At 31.4% G+C, this 24331-nt stretch overlaps 1 protein-coding gene across 1 annotated transcript in view; it reads left to right on the plus strand.

Moving 5' to 3' along the window:
* LOC120348022 (uncharacterized) overlaps nucleotides 1-24331 on the plus strand; it is a 63924-nt gene that overhangs the window by 4343 nt on the left and 35250 nt on the right. The window contains exons 8-43 of the mRNA XM_039418133.2: nucleotides 200-450; nucleotides 1417-1540; nucleotides 1910-2091; nucleotides 2351-2487; nucleotides 3570-3678; nucleotides 3888-4029; nucleotides 4886-5218; nucleotides 5865-5995; nucleotides 6324-6591; nucleotides 6936-7011; nucleotides 7391-7553; nucleotides 8393-8610; nucleotides 9041-9172; nucleotides 10255-10394; nucleotides 10483-10568; nucleotides 10645-10727; nucleotides 11257-11383; nucleotides 11680-11804; nucleotides 11909-11988; nucleotides 14144-14341; nucleotides 14771-15027; nucleotides 15177-15306; nucleotides 15695-15870; nucleotides 15976-16191; nucleotides 16879-17059; nucleotides 17488-17653; nucleotides 18878-18998; nucleotides 19341-19456; nucleotides 19670-19923; nucleotides 20043-20311; nucleotides 20777-20868; nucleotides 20952-21257; nucleotides 21573-21701; nucleotides 22220-22405; nucleotides 23465-23772; nucleotides 23980-24244. Of these exons, the coding sequence (XP_039274067.2) occupies nucleotides 200-450; nucleotides 1417-1540; nucleotides 1910-2091; nucleotides 2351-2487; nucleotides 3570-3678; nucleotides 3888-4029; nucleotides 4886-5218; nucleotides 5865-5995; nucleotides 6324-6591; nucleotides 6936-7011; nucleotides 7391-7553; nucleotides 8393-8610; nucleotides 9041-9172; nucleotides 10255-10394; nucleotides 10483-10568; nucleotides 10645-10727; nucleotides 11257-11383; nucleotides 11680-11804; nucleotides 11909-11988; nucleotides 14144-14341; nucleotides 14771-15027; nucleotides 15177-15306; nucleotides 15695-15870; nucleotides 15976-16191; nucleotides 16879-17059; nucleotides 17488-17653; nucleotides 18878-18998; nucleotides 19341-19456; nucleotides 19670-19923; nucleotides 20043-20311; nucleotides 20777-20868; nucleotides 20952-21257; nucleotides 21573-21701; nucleotides 22220-22405; nucleotides 23465-23772; nucleotides 23980-24244 (6277 nt within the window). The remainder of the gene's footprint in view (nucleotides 1-199; nucleotides 451-1416; nucleotides 1541-1909; nucleotides 2092-2350; nucleotides 2488-3569; nucleotides 3679-3887; nucleotides 4030-4885; nucleotides 5219-5864; nucleotides 5996-6323; nucleotides 6592-6935; nucleotides 7012-7390; nucleotides 7554-8392; nucleotides 8611-9040; nucleotides 9173-10254; nucleotides 10395-10482; nucleotides 10569-10644; nucleotides 10728-11256; nucleotides 11384-11679; nucleotides 11805-11908; nucleotides 11989-14143; nucleotides 14342-14770; nucleotides 15028-15176; nucleotides 15307-15694; nucleotides 15871-15975; nucleotides 16192-16878; nucleotides 17060-17487; nucleotides 17654-18877; nucleotides 18999-19340; nucleotides 19457-19669; nucleotides 19924-20042; nucleotides 20312-20776; nucleotides 20869-20951; nucleotides 21258-21572; nucleotides 21702-22219; nucleotides 22406-23464; nucleotides 23773-23979; nucleotides 24245-24331) is intronic.

Here is a 24331-nt window from a genome sequence, read left to right on the forward strand (position 1 = left end):
TATCGACAAAACCAATGACTCCATCCCATGTTTTTTCTTTAGTTTTGGGATAAGATTTTCAAATTTTCAAAATTATCAGTTATGAAAATATCAAATTTGATATTTTATGTCATTACATATGTCATATGTCAAAGTTTGTCCCTGTTATTTTTTTTTGAAAGTTATTTGTACACTTTCAATTTCAAATTTCTGTATTCAGCACCAAGCTCTTTATTTGTGGAACTGACGTCAAGACCACCCGACTCAAGAGCATTTGGATTTGAAAGAATTGAAATTAACAGAGTTTCATCAAAACAAGTAAATTGGAATCAAGAATTGGAAGCTTGTGTTTTATTGATGACTTTCAATAATGTGGGAGAAATTGTTTTTGAGTTGTGGATTTATAATAACCATGACAGTGTACAAACACGAGGCAGTATAGCAAAATTTTTCAGAGAAGAGACACAAAAAGTGAGTGTTATATTCGTGGGAAGGGTGGAATTAAATGTAAAATGATGTCCTAATACAGGGGTGTGCAAACTGCAGCCCGCAGGCCAAATGCAGCCCGCGGAGAAATAAAAATTTTGAATGGTGTACCTGCATATCAGCAAAACGAGCTAGCAAAATTCTGTTGCAAAATATTACACGGTATATATTACAAAAACGTGTTTCTCACTACATTCGTTTAAAGTCGGTGTGACAATAAATTTAAATAGCAGTTTCTTCAGAAGTTTATGCGTTTCAAATCTACTATTTCTGCAAGAATCCTTAATAATACCGTAAAATCAGTAGCAAATATAAGCAATTTTTTTGCTTGCAACCCCTGGAAAGCCCAAATTAAATAAACGTGCGGCCCGCAGCTTCACCCACCCTTACTTGTATTTGGCCCGCCAATAAAAAAGGTTGCACACCTCTGTCCTAATATATTACTAGGACGTTATAACATTGAGTTGTGAGTGAGGAAATAGGTACATAGTACAATAGCAAAAAAATGGTGCTGCATATAGTTGTTTATGATATATAAACTCACACCTTGCGTCTATATGATGCTTATGTCTTTCATATACTTACTTATATATATATCTTTTCCAAATTGTGAAAAATTAGTTTGAATTTCACATGTTTTGGCTGCATATTGCAGTTTTACCTTACTGCATTTTCACTGAAATGATCGTTGATCTCATTTTTTTTGAAATCAATAATTTTCATGCAGCCATTCATGGGCTAGCAATTTGGGAAAGACCATTTGGATTGATCTACATAATTTTCTCCATACATCCTGGGAAAGTGTTGAGTATGCGATTTGAATCTAAATTCATTAATATGCATTGCCGATATGGTTGGCCTAGCCTTTTAATCGCAAGCCATAAAATAATTCTGTGGAATTCAACATAAAAATATTTCATATGCCAAAACAAAATATAATCTTCCACACAGGCAACTTACTTCAGTGTAACATCATCTGGATTTCTGAAGGATACACTGATGTCACTTATTATAGAAGAACTGAATGAAATGGAAATAAACATAGAGAATACTGAATATGACATTATACCACAAGGTTTGATCATATCGTTTTTGATGAACTGACATCCGTCCCGAATTACATCAGTACATTAAAACTCATCAATTACACATAAAAATTTCATGAAATGGTATAAATATTACAGTCATATTGTAGTTCCGTGTTGAAGCATGTCCAATATTTGAAAAATTCCAATTGAATTGAAGCTATTCATCCTTTCTGACATGTGAAGATTTGTTGTGCAAAAATATTGATCAAAAATATCAAAATTATGGCAGGCAGCAAGTTTCAAATTTCTTTTAACGCTTGGTGTGAAAACTTGTTCAATTTTTGGCAAATAATTTCTAAATTTAGATCATGGGTAATTATATTACTTTCTCACATCAATTTATATTTTACTATCAGGGAAATATGAATTGCTAGATGAAGTGGTTTACACAGAGAAATCGGATGAAATTATATTCCATTGCAAGTGTGTTAAAGACGTCACTGAAGATGGTGTGAAATGTCTTGGTTCTGCTATTCACATAGAGAATGATGTCAAGCGTTGTAGATTGTATTATGAAAAGGCAACAAATGATACGCAGGTAATTCATGGCTGAAATAAAAAATGCTTTGCAGATTATGCATATTCCAAGGGGGAAGAAAGCAACTATCCAGAAAAGAATTAGTGAAACAAAAATGTTTTGATGAGGATCTATTACTCTGAAGAGCAAATTTGTTAAAATATGTTCAACTGGCAATTTTTTCATTGAAATGTAATATTGTAACATATTGAAAAAACAGTGATGACTGAAAACATATTTATTGAAAAAAAAATTAAATTTTTTTTTCTAATTTTAACAGATGAACATCACCACAGTAAAAAAGACAGACAATATTCGAATATCATATCAAGAACAGGAGTTATCTGCAACTGGGGTCACAGCTGAACTTCAATGTCCTTTTCCATCACTCACTCCTGTTGTGATGGCAGTGGATGCGTGAGTCAAATAAATTTGAAATACGTTATGAACCAATTTCATTATTTTGAAAGCCAAGTGTGATTATTGTTTGTTTATATGTTAAATTACGACCTATATATTTTGACATGTTGGTTGTATTATTCAGATATTAGTGTTGCTCTTTTGTTCATACTTTATATCAGGCGTTCCCAAAACTTTATTGGACGCGGGCCAAATTTAGAATCGGGAGAATGTTCGCGGGCCGGAAGAGTTTAGCGCCCGAAAGTTCGCGGCAGTTTAGCTGGGGTTCAGTGGATTCACTTTCATTTGACATTTTTTGCAATCTGTTTGTTTGACTCATAATGGCGCTTAATGTCGTATTCCTTCAGAACTGGAATATTTCATTGGCAAGACAAATCGCTGAAGTTTGATTCTTTGCAATACAGAAATATGAAAGCTACCATTTATCCCGGAAACGTCTATTTGCAAAGTCTAGTTTTGTTTGTTTTTTTGACATCTGCAAGCTTTCTTATAGGGCTGATAACTTAATTGCTCTTTGTAACCCTACCGTGTTCCCTGAAAATGAGACCAATCCCGTAAATAAGACCTAGCCTGAATTTCAAGAATGATTTTAATATAAGCCTCACCGTAAAATAAGACGTATAGTCAGTAGCACCTAGTCGATAGCAAGAAATCTCCCCTACACGTTGGAAATGATTAATCTAACAAGTGTGAAAGAGGAAACGTGCCATTTAAGTAAATGGATATTGGTTTTCATATTTTTTATATTTGAAAATCTTTGTAATTTTTTTTGGACTCATGAAAATAAAAGACACGCCCCGAAAATAAGCCCTAGTTATATTTTTCGAAAGAAAATTGAAATAATCTGTTCTATTTTTGGGGAAACACGGTAATACCGGTACGTATTATTGAGATATCGGCATAATTGAAATGGTACGCGATAAACACGTGCTTAAACTGTGGTAATGACATAACAACATCGTTTTACTCAAGTTCGGCGGGCCATTTTAAATTGTTACGCGGGCCGGAATTGGCCCGGGGGCCGCGGTTTGGGAACCCCTGCTTTATATGATTAATAATTTTGCTTTTTAATATTACAGCACATACACCTTAGATGAAAGCCTTCGCTCCGTTAGTGGGAAATGTAACAAATCCCCTTGTGTTATTCAACTTGCTTGTCCCTGGATCTCCTACAAAGACGATACAATGGTATGTTCAGTATATTTAGAATATAAAATGGCTTACAAATATCAATTATTTATGGTACTGCAATAGTGTGATTAGAAAATAGTGCACCAGCTTATTGCAAATTTTGATAGGGCAGAGTAATGATTGAATAAGAATGGTGTAATGAAGCACTTATATAGATTATGCTGCTTTAATAAAATTTACCATTAATTATGTTTTTTCATTACAAGGATGACCTCCAACAAGGTCCTCTTGGTCTTCAACTAGTATGTCGAAGATTCACAGCTGATATTGTTAAATGTCCACTTGTTGAACAATTTTCTGTATTCAATGGCATGACAAGCAACTCTGTTCAAGTGCTATTGTCAAATGGTAAATATTTTTGAATTTTTGTTACTATGTTTTCATTATCTGAAGATTCTGATACTTCCAAGCGTTTCCGGAAAATAAGGTTTTTACTATCAGAATTTTGTACTAGCAGACTTGAGGGTAGGCTAAATTGAGGCATCCCAATATTTCAGTTTTTCTTAGATAAATCCTGCCATTAATCACATCGTCGGTAAGGTTTTAGACATGGATTGATATCTAGACTAGTGGTTTCCAAACTTTACAAAAAAAATTCCATGACGAATCCCTTGCAATTTTTTTAATGATATCCAACCTTGTACTAAAATAAAACATTAAAAGATCACAACAAAAAATCAATAGTGAAATGCTGTATAGTGAAAACAATTGAAACGAACAAGAATATATGGCGAAGTTTAATGAGATGGGTGCTCTTGTTTTGTTGTAAAACAGAATTTAAAAGTGAACTGGCATAACTTCATAAACTGCCTAGTGTCTACTGTAACTCCCTCCTATTCCGACAACCATGCAAAATGGCTGTGTCAGGCATCAGCTACACCTCTGCAGTTAGTTGAGCACTTAATTTTTGTATTATCAAGTTATGAGCCATATACCAGATTTCTTTTGTGGACCCTCCGAAAGTGCTTCATGGATTCCAAAAGGTCTGTGGACCACATTTTGGGAAACACTGATATATACCGTACTAATCTGACTTTGAACCTAAAATCTACAAACTCTGATTGCATCGCATTGTAAAAACAATTTTTATTATTTTGTCTGTTACTAGTGAAAATGATTGATTTTTTTTTATTTATCTGCTTCTATGCTGACCAATTACTATAATCAGTGTCATCATAAATAACAAATCTATGCCTGTTTCCAGGGGATCTTTTTCAGGGAGTATATTTGGATATGGACGAGTTGCTTAATTTAGGAGCACCATCCATTGCTTATTCTACATCTGAACTTAGCAACAACACTTTTAAATGGCGTCCTCTGGAGTGGTTGTGGATAAATGATGAGTACCCAGACATGGTCTTTGTTGGTGTGAAAAACAGAGCAATAAAATTTAGCGGACAAGAAGCTCGTACTCAGGGAGATATTTGTTGGGGAAGATTAGGTGATCCGATTCTATGTCGTCTCGGAACGACAATTTCTTTTTGGTTTCGAATTCTGGAATTTCCTTCATCCTCCCATTTGAGGATTTTAGATACAGGTAAACATTTTATTATTATTGAACATGAAGTGGACATACAGATCGTTGTGTTGTTGTTGTTAGAATTCTTGTTGGTGTGAAATAATCACTTTTCTCTTCAACTACTTGACCAATTGCTTTGAAATTTTCAGTGGTTGAACATTGTTGTTATTGCTAGAAGGTTATTGTTTTTTTTTATCCCCAAAGTTTCTTTGGGCTACATAGGATTCGTTTTTAAATTCACAAGTTTTGTGTTTTGACGTTTTCGAAATTAAAAATTGTTGGTAGTGATTTTGCGACTGAATGTCACCGATCTCTTGGTTATGCGGAGACGGGAGTTTTTTGAAGATGTATAGTTTAGTAACACACTTACCGTCCTTCTAGTTGCCGTGACATAACCATTTTTGAATATGTCATTCCTTACATCTGATTCCAACCCAAAAATTATGTCACTACCACGTCACATTGACATAAATTATTTTATAACTATCTATATATTACTGTATATATAAATGAATGCCGTCAAGTTATATGGACAGTTGTTCGAAAGGTGCAGACGACAAAAGTATTAACTGAATTGAAGACAATTAATTGCCATACGGCGTTTTCATCTAAGTGCTTATGGTTCCCTGCTGTGATACTCATGTTTTTTGCAAAATATTTGAAGGTGTTTGGGAAATGACTGACGAGTGTGGAGGAATATCAGCATTTATTGATCCTTTGGATTTGAACCTCCATCTTGTTGTTGCTTTGAATCAAAATAAAATGTGGAGTGTTGTTGTTCCAATAAAGAAAATGGTACGATGTTAGATTTTCAAAAATTTAATATTTTATATCTCCTCAATATGAAGTGACAATGAAGTATTTTGTTAATTGAATAAGCGTTTTGCTGTTATAAAAACAGTTTATTTTTTCTGCAAGTTCAAGTTCAGCCTAAAATGAATTGTTTTTAGTAAATCTTTTTAGGCACATAATTTATATCAAAACTATCTTATACTTTATCTTATAGATATGGGCACTGTTAAATTAAGTATTTAATATTTTCTATATGTTTTCACCTAATTCAAACTCAAAATGTTGTCATTAAATGATAAATAATTAAAAAAAATTTATCAATTTTTTTTAGAGATGGTATCATGTAATGTTATCCTGGTCTGAACGTGATGGCCTCTGGACAAATATTAACAAAGGAGAATTTGTGAGATATGCTGAAACACACACTGGAAAAGCAAGAATATTCAAACAAAATGTGACAGAAAAAATTAATTGCAATGATGCAATGTTGAGAATCGGGAATTTTAAGAAAAATGAGTTTTGTGATGGTTCTTTTCAAATTGATGAATTGTACTTATTTCCTGAACGATATGAAGAAGAATTTGCATACGAAATAGCAGGTTTGATATAGGAAAAGTGAATATAGGTAGCCATATATTGTAAAACACAAAAAATATTTTATGAGCACAAACAGTCATAATCATATTCAACCTGCTCACAATTAACGTTCATGGGGAAATGTGAAAACACATAACAGTGAATAACATTAATATATCACCGTTGTTTTCATTTGCTCTTTTATTCTTCATTATGTTTTTACCATTGTTCACTTGTTAGAAGAAAATTAGAATTCACATTATGATAGACATCAGTAGAATTGAATACCTTTGAAATTTCATTAATTTTAGTAATCTTGTTAGTTGTGATATTATCTTATTTTCTTATTGCTATTTATTTTCCTCAGGTTTGAGTTCTGCTCTCCCAATACACCATGAGTTCAATGGGCATAGTTCTTATACCAATGCAAATTCATGCAGTGGGTAAGTCATTACTGCATTACATGATACATACAATTGTTGCATTACTAATATGGCATCAAATCCATTAACTACTTATTATGTTATTAGAAATCATTTAAAAGTTCGAAAGTAAACGTTTTTTTCTGGTCCTAAAAAAATAACGACATTCAAATTGATGCAACTCTGAAGTACAAAACTCTCAGCCACACAGTTGAGAAAATTTGATTCTACTTCTAAACCATTCGAGAAACAAATGAAATTGGGTGGAAAAGTGAAGATGTTTAGGAATTGATCTTACTGAACCGAAATCTGATAATAAATATATTCACCATTAATTAAGTTTCGTTCAGAAATCTTTTGATTTTAATCCTTTTGACTTATATTGCATGTTTTATAATAGGGAGGAAGCGGAAGAGCAAGATGTTTTAGAATCAATTGAATCTGCTTTTGATGAAGCTTTCTATGGACTGGAGCCGACTTTTCGTTGTTTTGAATTTGAACAAAGTTGTCTTGGATCCTCGATTAGATGTGTCAATGGAATTACCATTGCTTTTACCATTACTGTAAGAAATTATGAAAAATTATTTTCCTGACCTTGCCTGGAAAAGTCTGTGAAATGAAATTCTCTATTAGGTAGATTAGAAAAAATAAATTCTAATTTTAAGCATCCGGTGATTGGAACGGTTTGAATGCCAGATATGTTGTATTTTTGCTGGAAATATAGCAAAAGTTACTCTTATGAACAATAAGTTTGAGTGGGTCCTCAAAAAATTAAAATCTTCAAGATATCAACCTAAATAAAAATATTTATAATATCTTGGTGATGTGAGAATCTCCAATGTGGAAAAAAACATCTATTATTTATGAGTTTAACAAAAAAAGCTGAAATAGAAATAACAGAGGCTGTTACTTTCTGAGAGAAAAACGAATAATATTCTATTATTTTTACTCTGCTATCAAAGTGAAACATGAAATTAACAATAAGATGACAAAGATGTAAATTTTCGTAGACCACATGTCTTTTTGACTATAATGAAACAATGACATGGACTCCCCTTTTTTATTGTATATCCATTTCTTTTTATGATTTTATCTTTACTAATCTTTGAGAAAATTGAAAAATCATTTTATTTATTAGACATTCTTATATTAAAGCAAGCTTTTATATTATTAGTTAGTATAAGTTTATTTCGACCTCATAATCAGCCTAATAGATGAAAAATAATTGATAAAAACAAATTGAATAAAACTGATTATAGAATCGGAATAGCAAACAATCCTAAGTAGGGTTTAAAACATACAGTTTTTAGATTGAAAGTCGCTGTTAAAAGAAGTAGTATGTGTTCACTCAGGCAAGTCTTCTCACCTTACCAACTTATTCCATTTGACTTATTTTTTATAGATAAATGCCGAGCTTACGTTATCTGAGCTGAATGCTCTCCGTCCCGACACAGTTGTGGGTAACATACCGGTACCTATAAATCCTGGCCAGAGTCCGTCATATGGATTTTCTGTTTATCTTGATTATATAAAAGCTGCAAGTTCTGGAGCTACACAAGACCAATTCTATATGAGAATAACCACAAGTACAAATAAGGATGGAACATATGCCAAGACATAGTAAAATCATTTTTTATTACTTTTTATATGTACCGGTAATTTTATTTATGTAACACCTGTTTAATAGTGAAGTATTCTATATTTTGATATCTTGGGAAAAATTGTTCAAATATTTTCATACAATTATCCAATTAAGCAAAATTCTTCCTTTGGTCAAGTCCTACCACATTTATTTATTTAATACAATGCATCAAAATTCACATGGCAACTTACGAATAAAGCGCTTTTTTGATTTTAAATTTTGGGAAAATTTTGTTATTTGTGTTTTCTTGCAGAAGTAAGTTTACTGTGAACTCTGTATACATGTATGGTTATGGACAAACAGCAATGATTTGTTTTTTGTGCCAACATCATTAAAAACAATACATAAAAGAAATATCTATATGTTTAGAATTGAATTTTTCAGTTATAAAATGTTACAACATTTCAGCATTGTTTTGAAACAAGGAATATCGTATTTTTTCATACTTCAAATGTCACGACATGGTAAATGGAGATTAATTCAAGACTGGCCTAATGAAAACAGAGTTTTGAGTAATGTAGGTACTCCTCTGGATCCAAGGTATGTCTAACATCTAGATACTGTATTGCAGTGACAAAATTTCATGGACCTAATTTTAGATTTTAAAATTTAATAAATTCTTTGTGACAAATATTTGTTTTACTAACCATCTTATAAATACACTGCTATTAAATCCTGTTTAAAGATAGTATTCTTTGAGGCACATACTAATTTTCAAATGCCTTTTTTTAATTTCAACTCCCAATGTATATCTTATCATATTAAAATGTTGAATTTGGGATGAACTGGTGAATACTCTCGGGTGGAGCAACAAACTCACTAGCCTCAAAACTAAGATCTCTAATCTGCAATTCCTCATTGATAGGATTATTCACTGATAACATGACCTAATAAAACATTTCAATATTCTTCATATTATGTTTATTGGATCTCCGCTATAGGAGACCCTTATTATCGGTTTTTCTGTCTGTCTGTGTGTCCAGCTTTGGCGTCTTAATGGCTGGACCGATCTAGATGAAATTTCACATGCAGGTTATCCTGCCACCCTAGTACTGTGCGTTTTATAGAAAGTTCGGATTGAAGTTTTGTTTCCATGGCAACAACGAAAAAGCGCGCCGATCGTTTCGAAATTTTCAATTTTTTCACAATTTATCGCAGTTTTCTCGCCAACCAAGTCGAAAATTTAAATTCTAAGAACGCTATCTTCCGCATAGCAAAATACTCTTTTCGATAAGTGGTTTTTGGTCTCGATACTTTATAAACTGGAGAATCCTTAGGGATTTTAGTGAACATTTATTTATTTATTTTTAGCCACTTATCAGTCACGCGAGTATGTCAACGCAATGCGCAGCATTCGGAATGAACTCAACGGTACACGCAGCGTTTGAAATGACCTGACATTTTTGATAATGTCTACTATTATTATCACAGAGATATATTTTCAGTTCAGTGATCATTATCCGTTAGTAAACTGAAATGACGCGGGCCTCAAGCAATGGCGGAGATCCAACTGGGCGCCTACCGACTTGTTCTATTTTCTATTCATGGTTATCATATCTCTCTCATTTCTATATTACATGGTTTGTGAAAGCTACACTTTTATCATAATATTTGTCTTACAGATCATTGCCAGAAGAATTATTGAATGCAACAGATCCACATACTCAATTTATTGTCGGACCAACAATTTTGAATGAGAAATCTTTATTTCAAGTTGATTTAAAAGTCATAGAAGAAGATTTAGATCTTGTCGTCGTTTTTAGTAATTTTTGCATGTTTTCGTATTAATTCTTTATTCTTTTACTTTCAGCATTTTGCAAAATAATGCTCTATTTCAAACTATATTTTAGATGAATTCCATGGAGTAACAGAACCTTATTATTGGCCACTTGTTGATGATGACCTAAAAACAAAAAGTGGTAAAATGAAATTTGTGGTGAGGAAGAGGAAGTTTACTTTACTGATATTATCGAACTTGATTCCTGTACTAATAAACAATTTATTCTCTTTAGAAAAATGGAGCAATTGAAAGAATAAATGCCATGGCGGTTATGGGCACTTTATTGAATAATACAGAACTTTATGATGCTGATCAGTAAGGTTTTTCTTCTCTTCAGCATTAGAATAGTTGGTATAGAATGATTTTTCTTAATCAATGGGGCCATTCCTCTGCTTTCAATTTTCTGAAAGCTCAAAATCAGGCCTGAAATATTTTCATAGATTTTTTAGTAGTTATGAAAAAAATAATTTTTGGTGATAGAATTTGAAAGAAACAAAAGAAAATTTCATAATACTATGGATATGAACTTAAATTATATTTTTCAAAATGGAAATGATAAAGCCTACATACATATAAGTTAACTAAACAAGATCATTTAAAATAATTCGAAACACTCAAAATTTGAACTATGAGTCCTAATTCACCGAATTTTTTCTTTTTTTTCTTGTTAATTTACACAAATAACAACAGTGATTTTACTTGTACTTGTTTGTTTATCATGGAAATTTCATTATTCACCAGTAGTTCTTGCAATGGTTTAAACTGGAAAAAATATGTTGTCCTGATGTGAAATACGATAGTTTGAACAGCCTACCGCAAATTAACAAAAAACTTCTCTAAACAGATCCTATGCTTCGATTGAGTTGCCACCACAGGAAATGGCTGCATTACCTTGTCTTGCTAACATTGATGAATGCTGGAATGGATTCACAGTGCAGTTTTGGATGCAAATAATAAAGTGTTCATATAATGTAACAATGTTTTCTTCGAGATTTTTGTTTTTTTTGTGTAAAGAATTTTATTAAAAATACATTTCAGATCACTAGTAATTACTGGTAGTGATTACAAAAATAATATGATCATGTTCATATAGTGTTCGTTAAGCAAGGTCATTCCATATTATTATCCACAGTAAAATTTAATTTGCAGGGGCTAACGAAAATGCCATGTGTACCTAATGCAGTAGCAAGTACAATTAAATATTCAATATATATGTGATAACTGAATCAGTATATTAATACTAACATTCAACTTTCTCATATTTTAGCTATCTGAAAATTGTGTTTTTGTAACAAGCATGCCTACGATATCTTCATCATCAAAAGGATTTGCAATTTATAAGTCATCATCAGACAATTATCTCCATATTTTGATTCAAACTTCTTCTTATCGGTTAGTATAAAATAATAAATGATTAAACAATAATGTAATTATTTTTTCAATTTTTGTTTAACACTCAGTTTGAATTAGTTTTAGTTTGATTTGTTTATTTTTAGAGTTGAATCTGTCTTCATCATTCCTCAGTCTCATGAAAACAAATTCATTCTTTTGAGAATATCATGGCATCCGATTAAAGGTACAATTAAAGTTTTTATTTCCATGTCATGTATATTAGATGTTAATTCGAATGAACACTACCTATTGTACGTAATTTACGGATTTACGGAATTACGGAATTATTTCGAGTTACGGAAGCAAAGTTACGAATTACGTAAAGTCCTAATTATTGGTCGAGCGCTTTCGCGATTAAAACGATCTTACTTCAGAGCAGTCAATTCCGTCGATTGTAAAAAATTAAAAGTTAAAGTAGAAGAAGTTAGAGTTCCGGTATTCGCAGCCGTTTCTCTCTCTCTTTCTACGCAGATGAGGAAGGCATAACGCGTGATTTACTAACCTATTATCCACTTATCTAGCATGGCCAATGTACATATTAACCGTAGATAAGGAATAGAAGTGTGTTGAGACCTATGGACGCCAACACACCTGGTTTCAACTTCTTCGGGTGAAATGACTTAAGAATGTAAGAGAACAACTTATAAAACATGGTCTATTTGTAAATGCCGTGATAATTAATGTCGCGCTCATCAAACAGCAATATAAAGACTGAAGAGAAATTGCGTAATGAACCAACGCAACTTAGTCTTTTCGGCATCGGTAAAGCGATTGAGACGGCAGAGAAACAACAATATGACGCGATTTCCCGTGTCTATTCTGCGCCAGATCCATTTTCTATTACAAAATCTTGATGTTCTGTTACCGATTCTATAGTTATATATCTGTCCGGACTTGGCATTGCTCAATATGTTTTTCACAATGCCTCGCAATATGTCGGCCAATTATGATTACCTGTCTTTACCAAATGCGGCAACTTATTTTGATTTATCGTCGACTCGAATACCACCGGCACTCGACCAAACTTGTGTCAATCTTGGCAAATAGGATTGTCGACTTGAGTTAGAAAAATAAATTAATATTTTCATGAGTGCAAAATAAATGTCACAAAATGCATTGTTTTGCGATATAACTTTGTATTTTCGGAGAAGGCATGTCATATAGTATGGTATTTTAAATTATGCGCAAATAATTAATATTTGATCTAAATTTATCACAAATAATATTATAACATTTAGGCCGCGAAATGATTTAATGTAAAATGAAGCATGGAAATCGGAATATCGTCAATAAGTCGGCATCAATAATTATTATAAAATGCTAACTAAGTAGTAAAGTCGGATATTGTGAAAAACGGTAAAATAAATAACAAGTCTTCGTCGCGAGGCAAGCAATGTATAATCAAACAAGATAATACGCTTGTAGTTGATGAATAAATTAGCAACCCGTAATTTTTATTTAATACGAAAGTCGTATTAATACGTAATACGAATTTAAAAAAGTCAACTATCGTTTCATAATTATATTACCAGTGTTGGTAATGATAAAATTGATCGCATAAAATTTGGTGATAAAGTTGATAAATGATAATCAAAGCTAATACAAAAGATAAAAATCAGAATAAAATTATTTTGAATTCACTCCTTGATATTTGTCTTTAACATCTGTCGTCGGCGTGTAGTACTGCCGGGAATATGAAAACCAAACTTCGATGTCCCATTCGGAATAGAAATGGATTAAATTTGTTGTTATGATAGGTTTAAATGTGTGAAAAAAATATCGCAATTACGGGGTCATTACGTAATCGATTTGGCCGTAATTACGGAATTGATTTTTGTCAATTACGTGCAAGCCTCTATTATATTTATTTCAAAATTTTTGTGACAGTTCCATTATATCACTATTGATTTTGCCCTTTCAACAAGTTGGCATAACCATCTTACATTTTCATTCACATTTATTTGTCACTCGTGTCACTCACTCACTTGTTAAAACATGATTTCGAAACGGGTAAACTTTTTTTTTTTGAAATATTGTTGCTGTTTAAAAAACTCATATTTTTGAAGATAGCATTGCAAACGATGGTCAATATCATAAAAAATTACTTGGTTATTTGTTTTTGAATCAAAGTTGAATCAAATAAAAATTTGTCTTTTTCAATATTTGCAATGTTTGGTATTATAATATGTGTTGACTTTCTCAAATCATTCTTAATGCCAAAAGTAGAGTTAAAATATATTGTATGTTCTGTATCAGCTTCTAGAAGTAAAAATAACTTTTAATCACTTTGCTCATGGATACTAACATTATAAATTGCTATGTGAGTTGTTCATGTGCAGGTTTAAGTGTCTTCATCAATGACGTATTAAAATCAAGAATGTCACCAGAAGATAACAATCTATTGGATATTTCACAAGAGAGCTCAGTTTTGAGTATTGGATGCTGTGCTAATGATAACACATCATGTTCTACTATGAGAATTCATGACTTCTACTATTGGGATGCAGTTGTTGAAGGAAAGCCATTTACGGATTTAGGTAAAATTATTTGAACACATCACTATTGAAAGATAATACATTAATTCATGTTAGAGGTGGAAAAATTTATTTTAGGGAGATTTAAATTATTTTATTATATGCGTAAGTCTCTTATTCTGATCTAACCATTTATTATATTTTATTTTTGTTTAAGCAGTACCTTGATTGGGGTTCTGAAAACTGAATACTAATAATAACGTTTTTCTATATTTTTGCACTACTGGATATGTGTTTGTATAATGTAGAGATTCTGTAGTAAGATTTGAGACAATTGTTATGAGTGATTCAAGGATTATGCTGCTCTCTACTGTTACATATCTATTTCAGTATGTTGCCAAACTCACTTTCTGAGAGTTACTTAACATAGTCAAGTAGCATATTCATATTTTGGGCTATATTGTTTTGTTATTTTTCACATATGTCTCACAGCTCATAGTTGCAGCTCCTCAATGACACAAATAGGAGAAGCTTGCTTTCTGGTTGCATTAACATCATATGATTCACTCAGTGAATCTCAGGAGTTTTGTGAAACTTTAGGAGGAAATTCTGCATCTATACCAACATTGGCACATTATGCAATTTTAACTAAGCTGATAGGCAATAGCTTGTTTCAATGGGCGACAGATTTCAGAGCTGAAAATGGAAAGTTTTTCTGGGAAAAAGCAGGCATCACTGTTGATGAAACGGTAATTAATATGTTTACATTATGTTTTTTACAGAAGATTCTATTTTTTGCCATTTGAAACGAAATTTGACAAGTCTAGTTTTCCACATATGAAATTTACATTATTTAAATTTACCACATGACCACCGAGTTATATTAAATATTTATTAGAAATTTGTACCAATTCCTGACGTATCACAAGTAGATGTCACGGCAGAATTTCTTTTCATTGGAAACTTTCTGCAAGAACAATCAGCTGAAAATCAAGATGGAACAATATGTGAAATTCCGTTTGTTCATGGTAAGTAATCAATTATTCTGTATTGATAATATTCAAATGAGAACAAATTTGCTAATATTTTCAATGTCATTATAAACATGTTCAAATCTTTGAGTCACGCTGCAAATCAGTTTGTTGTAAAAAAATGGATTTTACTACACTCTCATCAAATACTGATTGATAATTAAATTCAAACTTTACGGTAGAAGAGAGTAGTATTAGATAGATAGATGGATAACTAGTGGAAACTTTCTCAATTTCTATAATACATATTGTCTTTTTAATGTGTGTTAAAGTTAAAAACATAATAAATAAGGGAATTATGTTTGAACAGAAAAATTACTTTAGTTAAAATTGATATTTAATAGATATCTTCCTGAATTCCATGATGTCATTCTATTATTTTTAGATCCTTTTTATTATGGATGTGTACAAATAGAGCAAAATATATTGGATGTCAAAGGGTCATTATTAGAAATTCATACAGAAACATCTGAAAATTCACTAGGAACTTACAATTTTGCACAAGCTTGTTCTATTGGATGCTTGAATGAAAAGGACAGAAGCTTATCTGCTATAACATCTGTGAGTCTCAAATTTTTCCAAGCAGTTTTGTCAGTTTTAACTCTTTAATACTGTACTTTTCACTATCAACAAGTACTGTACTATTATTAAATATGTTTGGAACAGGGAAACTGCTACTGTATAAGTGGGACAATGGAAGATTACAATATCCCTAAAGTAAGTCACTGGGAATGCAAGTCATCAATACAAGATGGAAAAATATCTCTAGGAAAATTCGGAATTTCATCTGATAACAATTTTCACCCTGATCACTGCGGATCGATTCAAATGGGTGGATCTTACAAATGCAATAAAAACGATAGTCAATCTGTTACATCATCTGTAAGTTCTATATATCATATATCATTAATGAGTAACAATTTCATCGTGAAATAAAAAAAAATGAATAACTTCTAGTACATCATGCAATTTTTTCAATTACTATATATGTTCACAAACTTTTCACTACAATATTTTCTATAAATTTCACATGAGTCCGCTTAAAGCGAAATATGAAGCTAACTGTGTTATTTCAAATCAAGAATTGTATGGTAGGCAATATATATGGTGATTTGATGACCCATAAACAATACTGTAATTTAAAAGCTAAATTTACTTGTTGCTGTTTATTCTACATACTAATACTTAAAACTATAGACAATTGGAAATTCATGTCCTGCGTATTTGGGAACTTGCCAAGAAAAAGGTGATAGAAAATCAAGAAATCATAAGAATAACATTTTTAAAGATTGAGAGGCTTTGGATTAATGATTCAATTACTAAAATATGCCACTGGATGAAAATATGGCATTGTTTATTGAGAATATGCAGATTCAGTGCTTCATTTATATGTTTTTTTTATTGTTTTCTTATTCACTTACACATCTATATACCTTAGTACTGCACTGTACAAAGAACCAACAGCTGATGGTGCTGACATGCTCCCAAGTTTTGTATCATGAAAATCAGAGACATCACAAAAAGTTTATTGTTAATTTATTGTGGCTTATTATTGTTAATATTCAACAGATTTATGCATCTTTATATGACCGCTATCAATTAACTCTGAAACCAACGAGAAAATTATTAGAATTTGGATTTTCCATAATCAACAATCAAATAAATGTATCAAGCATTTACAGTCACATAATCTTTGAAATACAGTTACACCTATTCTTGTGCAAAAGTTCAATGGATTACCCTGCTTTCGGTATAGTTCATTATTTCTAAGTTTTTGTGGTGTTGTACCTAATGGTAAATAGTTTGACTCTAAATCATATGAGAATGACCTATGGCTTTTCGATATATTCAAAAATGATGAATCTTCACTCTTTGATATTTTCAAGTCTAATTTAAAATCATAATATGGTGTCTTTAGGTTTATATTGAAATCAAAGTTATAGACATTTAACTAGACTCAAAATGGTGGTTAGAAGGCAAATTTTTTCAAATCTTTTTCAAAGTCGATTTTTTGTTGTAATTTCTTAGTAATCCCCCTAGTGCTGTGTTTATATCAAACGTTTTTATTGTTTATGACAATACCATGTTGTGTATGTTTTGCAATATTCAACTGTTTTGGAAGGATGATACCACATCTAGTAATACTGGTTAAAATATTTTATTTATAACATATTATAGATACTGTTGATAGCAACTGTGATGGAGTTTTGATAGATGTAAATTATGACTTCAACAATGATGTGTCATATGACTTGAGAGAACAGACGACAATTCAGGCCACCAATTTTCGGCTTTATCATTACTATGAACAACCGGGTGAATATGAAATCACAGTGACCATAAGGTATGTATGTACATGCTGGCTGTAATGTCATACTTATATGGTCAGATATATAGCATACCGTGTCTGTTTTTGCTTTTAATAAGAAAAGGGATTTCTAAATAGCCACAAAACACTGATCCCAATAATTTATCAGCTCACAGACTTTAGTACTTCCATTAACAATTTTTTGTGTCTTAATTATGAACGACTAATATGTAAATGTTGTTGCTATGTTTTGAATGTTTTGTAACCTTTTTTGGTTTGGCATAGTCCACACTACTTTATTGATTACACTCTTGGATGTTGTGGTTGGACAATGTTTTTTTGAAGATGATTTGTTCAAAGCAAGGTCACATTCATTCACATATCTTGAAGGAAACTGTAACATATTACAATGGGAAATATTTTGTAATTAAGATGTCAATAGTAAGCCAAACATATCTATTATGAGATGTATATCATCAAATTCGTGATTGTTTTGACTTTAATCCTATACCGTTTAATGAATTTTGGAAAACGGTCTTCCAGCGGTAATTAAATTGTACAAAACTGTACATAATTTCCCAGTTGATAAAATCATAGCTGTTTTTGATGTTTCGCATCATTTATGTCATAAAAATGCATCTAAAATACTGTGTGTACTGTGTAACTAACACCGAATTTTACACCAGATTATCAATGTTTATTGTAGACCAGGCGACCCCGTAAACAGCAGTTTTGACCTGGCCCAGTGCCAGCATTGCCATAGTCAACACTCCCATCACTGCTATCACTTTCTACAGCTTTATCACTGTCATTATCAAAATCGCTCTGATTTTGATGAACTATCACTATATTCATACAATAAACGTTTTATTTCATATCTTGTCAAACCTCGCTTTTGACTCGCCATTTTCAATTTAGTCGCCCATGCACCATCCACGTAGCTCCATCCACCTTCGGGTCAGCTGTAACAACAGCCGCCTACCCAGTGGCAATGACATAATTATTGATTTGTCAGCCTACGACGTGCGTGTCCGGTGGTAACGGTACACCAACGACTTGTAATTGTGCATTGCGAGAATACTCGTGGTTAACTTTTCACATATGGCCCGTGCTGGACAATTTTTCTTGGAGACAACAATATAGGGGTTAAGTTTAGGATCTGTAAGCAATCATAATTTGTAAATTCTCAGGATGGATGGTTGATATTGACAATTTACTTAATTCTCTCATATGTGATGATTTATTTATTTGTTTATATAGTGCAAACAAACAAGGAGAAACTTTTAATAATACGAAGACACTAACAATTAGACGTAAACCTGATACAATAGTTTTGTCTCATTTATCGATTCCATTTGGAAATCCTGGAGAAAAGATCAAAGTTAGTATAAGCTGGTTTGAAAATTAATATGTAAGATATTTGGATTTTGAAAATAGGCATTTGTGCATACTGGAAATTTAAATTTGTATAAAATATACATTCTTGGTGTTTAAATTTGTATTAAATGTTCTTTACTGTGTATTGCTTGATGTATGAAAAATGTGATTTTAAAATAATACTTAGATTACATAGATTTTCCTTTACTTTTTTACTTTTATTGTCAAAAATAAATATAGCATTTCCTGTGGTAGTAAGTGCAGCAGAAAGTTTTGTTATGTGTTGGACATTTCTCATTGCTCTTTGTTTACTGACATCAATATTTTTCAATTTTAAAAATACTAGGTACAACCTTTTTCATTATCTGGTGAAGATATTAGATGTCTATGGGATTTTAAAGATGATACTCCACTGGAGAAAACATCACACGATTCCGTTCCTATTCCCTCAGCATATCACAAGTAATCAAACATTTCAAAAATTTTTCTCTGACTGGTAACTTATGTGATTAACTTCGTGAAAGCTAATGTTCAATTTTTCATGTACCGTAATTTTTTTCGCAATACTGGATTTGGAAAATTTCAATCCTAAAAATGATTTTTGACTTGATGACTAGTATTTTTCGTCTTTGGAATTAAAAAATTGTTTTGATACATTCTAATTATTTTTATTAGATTTAAGAATCCTGGGGTGTACGAAAATGTGTATGTTCGCTGTAACAACGAGATATCAATAAGACATATATTTGCAACAGCGTTCATTGATTATCCGATCAATCTTCTTGAAGCAGAACAAAATGTTGTTTTAAACTTTGAATCCGAAAGTTATGAGCACAGCTGGAGAGTCTTTGGAGGCTCAAATATAGTTTGCAAAGTTAAATTTGGCAACACGATTATTCCAGAGAAGATGGTTGATGAAGAAAGGAACGGTATGTAAAAAAAATGATAGAAAGCTTTCATGTATAAAAATCATTGTGTCGCATTCATCCTGCATTACTAAAACATAGAAACGCTCAATTACTTTTTTACCATTTTTTTATTATTTTAGATCTTTCATCTTATTTTCAATATGACGAAAAAACTTCAAAAGGCAAAGCAATATTGAACAGAACTTTATATTATGATGTAGGAAAATCCTTTGTTCCAGCAACGTATATTGTGTCAGTCATGTGTTATAATTCTGCTACTGATCCTGTTCCTATAGCTCTCACCTATCTTATTGTGGAAAGGGAAATAAAAAACCTGACAGCTGAAATTCTTGGTAACAAGAAATATTTCTTACCAAATGAAGAAATGATTATATTTGTCAATATAAAGGTAATATCATAATAGCTTCAGAATTATATTTTGGGTTCGTGAATGATATGGTGTAAATCAAATTAATGAGAATATCAATTGTTTATAAAGCTATGTGGCAAATTTTGAGATAGACATTGGCCCATGCACACACTGGCACCTCCAATGAGTATTATGAAGTCTTTTTTTCAAGTTATGATATCATGTAATGTCATTGTATTGTGATGATTTCTCATACTTTAATGGTCCTATTGTTTGCAACAAATGAGCTTGTGGTAAAGTGTAATAAAAGACAGGTTGAAATTCTAACTGACTGCTCTATATTAATCAGACTTAAAATTATGATTGCATGTTTTCATATTTTGATTGTGTCTCAATTTGAGAATATGTCGAAATTCTGAATTACAGTGTTGATCATTAAATCGTTTAATAACACGATTTTGCAGTTTATAAAAATAATTTTTTGTGTTTGTATTTTGTCTACAGGAAGGGCAAAATATTCAACTCGGATGGGATTTTGATGAAGATCCAGATAAAAATTTTGTTGAAATATGTGGAAATGATAATTGTGAAGAAAGGTTCTGTTTTTTTTTTCTTTTTCAAAAAGTCTTTCTGATACACTCTGCCAATATTATCAAATTATCATTATATTCATATACAGGAAAGTAAGCATGAAATATCCGTATGAAGGAATATATAACATAACAGTGACTGCGTCAAATGCTTTAACATCTCTGAAGAAGACTTTGGAAATCGTAGTGGAAATTTCAATCTCACCATTTTCTATAAAAGCAACTGATGTTCCAATGCCAAATGATGATGTTGAAATTATTCTCATACATCCAGTGTCTGAAGCTTTGTTCCCAACACCTGGTTTAGTTGAATTCAGATATTCTTCAGATGATGATGATGATGTCGTATTCTTGTATTTCGAAACAACGTCTGGAGAATTATTACATTTGCACAAGTGAGTACTAAAATTAGGTAAGGAGTAATATGTTTAATTATATATTTTAGAAATAAAACAGTTGGATGACAGGAATATTCCAAATTGAATACTGACTTTTATAAAAACTCAGTCTGCATCTTTTTTAATGTCAGAATTATGTTATGTTAAGAAATAATTTGTTTTGTACTAATATTTTCAATATGTCAAATTATATTTACATACATAGATGGAAAATAGTTTGCATGGTTAGCAATAAACTAGTTTAATAACTCTCATTGCTAGGATTGGTGCAACTGTGTAAATATTTTACTTATTTTACTTTTTTCTTTACAGATTCAAATCAATTGGAATATATGGCATAGAAGCTTATGCATATAACAATGTTAGTAACTTTAACATATCAACTTCAGTGCAAGTTGGGAAAAATATTTCAGAATTGCAGCTAACAGTGGCATCTTCCAGGTATTAATTCCACAGTCATATTTTACTTATGAATAGGTATAAGGTCCTTAATTTTCAATACCCCATGATGGCTATGTGAGTGGATTTCTGAATTTTTCATTGTTGCAAATTGGCACATTTAATCACTAGTCAAATACATCTTAGTAAACTATTTATTCCTATACCTCAAAAAATCTAAACTGATACCTGGGTGAGGGACTGTTTTATCAGTCTTTCTTCCTCACTCTGGAGTGATTATAAACATTATCTAATTTTGTACAATATTTTTGGCCATACATTGTATTTTGCGAACAATTTTAAACCATTTACCTAATAAAATAGAACAACAATGAGTACAAAAACAATTCAGTAGCTGAATACGGATTTGTAGTAGGGACAATCTGATACAATGTATAATCGTGTTATTAATTTATTGTTATAGCATTCTGATGAATATCTCTCCCCTCTTTCTTTTACTTACAACTAAAATTATCATATTTTATTGCATTTATTGTTAAAACTTAAAACCTGAAATCAAGGTATCTAAGGACAAATATGGATCAAGTAGATTTGCATATCACAATGCAAGAGGGTTCTGAAGTAACTTACCTCTTATCATTTGGTGATGAAAATATCACGAGAACTGACCCATACATGATCACTGAGAATAAAACAAGGAGTCATTCTATTGTACCTGATTTCAATTATGTAAAACACTATTATATGTGAGTACTTCTACCTAATTAATGTACAGTGTTTTGAACTTTTTAATTTTTCATATAATTCACTTTAGGGTTAATATTGTTGTGTGTGTGTCCACCACTTTTAACTTATATCTTATATTTACCCTGCGAAGATAAGGTAAAAGAAAAAAACCTACTGATACAAGTATAATGAAATGCCATTGAATTGCTGATATCGGTATGTTGAGGATGAACATTTTTATTTTTTTTATTTTGTAGAAGCATGTGACTGCCGGATGTACCAGGTTGCCTTGACATATTTAGTGTTTTTTTTATAACATATTCCCATATATAGCTCAACTTTTTTTCTTTATTATCATTTTCTGTTAGGCTTATTAATGGGTGCTGCTGCCTTATAATCAGTATTGGTTTTCCGAATCTTATGTTACCCTGAAATATGAATTTATTGCAAATTGTATGTATAGTGTGTATTTTCAACATGGTATAAAAAATATACTACCGATTACGGTATAACTGCCAGAGTGCTTTATATGCCACAACTCATAATTAGAATTTTATTTAATTAATCAGCATTGTTATTGTACACATCACAGTATAATAGTACACCTTCATACCTTTAAAACCCATTTGCATATTGTTGGTTAAGAGGTTCTGATGAGAATAAAATGATATGCATATTGCTATAATAACAGTCCCTAAAAACTCAAATATGAGTTGTGGTTTGTTGATTTTAACTCAAGAGAAATATTTACAATTCTGGACTCAAATTGATAATTTAAGATGTTTAAGTTTAGACTGCTCAAAAGGAAGACTCAAAATTTTCAACATATAATTAAACGCATTCACCAGAGCTTAAACAAATTTTCATGGAAACAGAAAACAACATGGAAATATCAAATTTTTTGGGTTTAAAATCATGTTGGAGTTAAAATATTTGTTTGTTTTCTGAATGTCTCTGAATCATGTAAATAGTCATAATTGCCATAGTCATAACTGTGATACTTTTGTCAATTCATATTTAAATAAGCATGAAGAATTCAATGGTATTCTATATTCAATCGTATTTAATTTTACCCCTAGGGAACCTGGGAATTACACATGCTCTGTCGTTGCTGAAAATGTATTTGGTCGTGAAGAATTTACAATATCAGAAGAAATTATTGTACAAAATCCTCTCGATGGCGATGTTATTTTGTTTCTTGCACCCATAAATACAGTACCATACCCCCCAGGAGATTTGGTTTTGAATGCATCATTACAAATAATAAAAGAGTCAATTGTTCCATTATTAAACTTCAATAATATTGATGGTTATGCAAACAATGTTCACATGAAAATATATTTGGATGAGTATCTGCTTCTCAAAAAATATGGGGAACACGAAAGTGGTAAAAATCTTAGCCAATTTTATTCTTTGATAAGAAAGCATACAAGATGCAGCAAATTGCAAAATTTCAATATCTCAATTACTGATTTGGAAAGAAGTTACCAAACTCGATTTAAAAAAAAATAATTCTATCTAAACAACATTGAAATCCAACGTTAATACTGAATAACATTTTTTAGATTTCATTAATATAGTCAATTCCTTTCAGATCTTTTTCCAGTCAACATTACATTACCAAAGAACAAAGTCGGAAATGTGAATATAGCTGCCAAATTAGAAAATAGCGTGAGCTCAAAGGCATACATATTCAATTTTATGATGTCTGAATTAATAGAAAATATACTCGTACGTGTTTCAGCTGATGCTATAGATAGTATTGTTGAAACAATATCAGACACCCGCTTTTATGTTGATTCTTCCATAAATGAAAAAATTGTGTTCAAATTAAGCACTATCAAAGGATCTCATGTTAGGTTTGTGAATTTTTTTTAGTTATGTATGTTCTACACAAGATCAAACTTTTGCTTAAATGCCATGCCATATCAAACTCGTTTTGGCAA

The sequence above is a fragment of the Styela clava genome, chromosome 11 (genome assembly GCF_964204865.1).
Source record: "Styela clava chromosome 11, kaStyClav1.hap1.2, whole genome shotgun sequence".
In the NCBI taxonomy this organism is placed as follows: Eukaryota; Metazoa; Chordata; class Ascidiacea; order Stolidobranchia; family Styelidae; genus Styela; species Styela clava.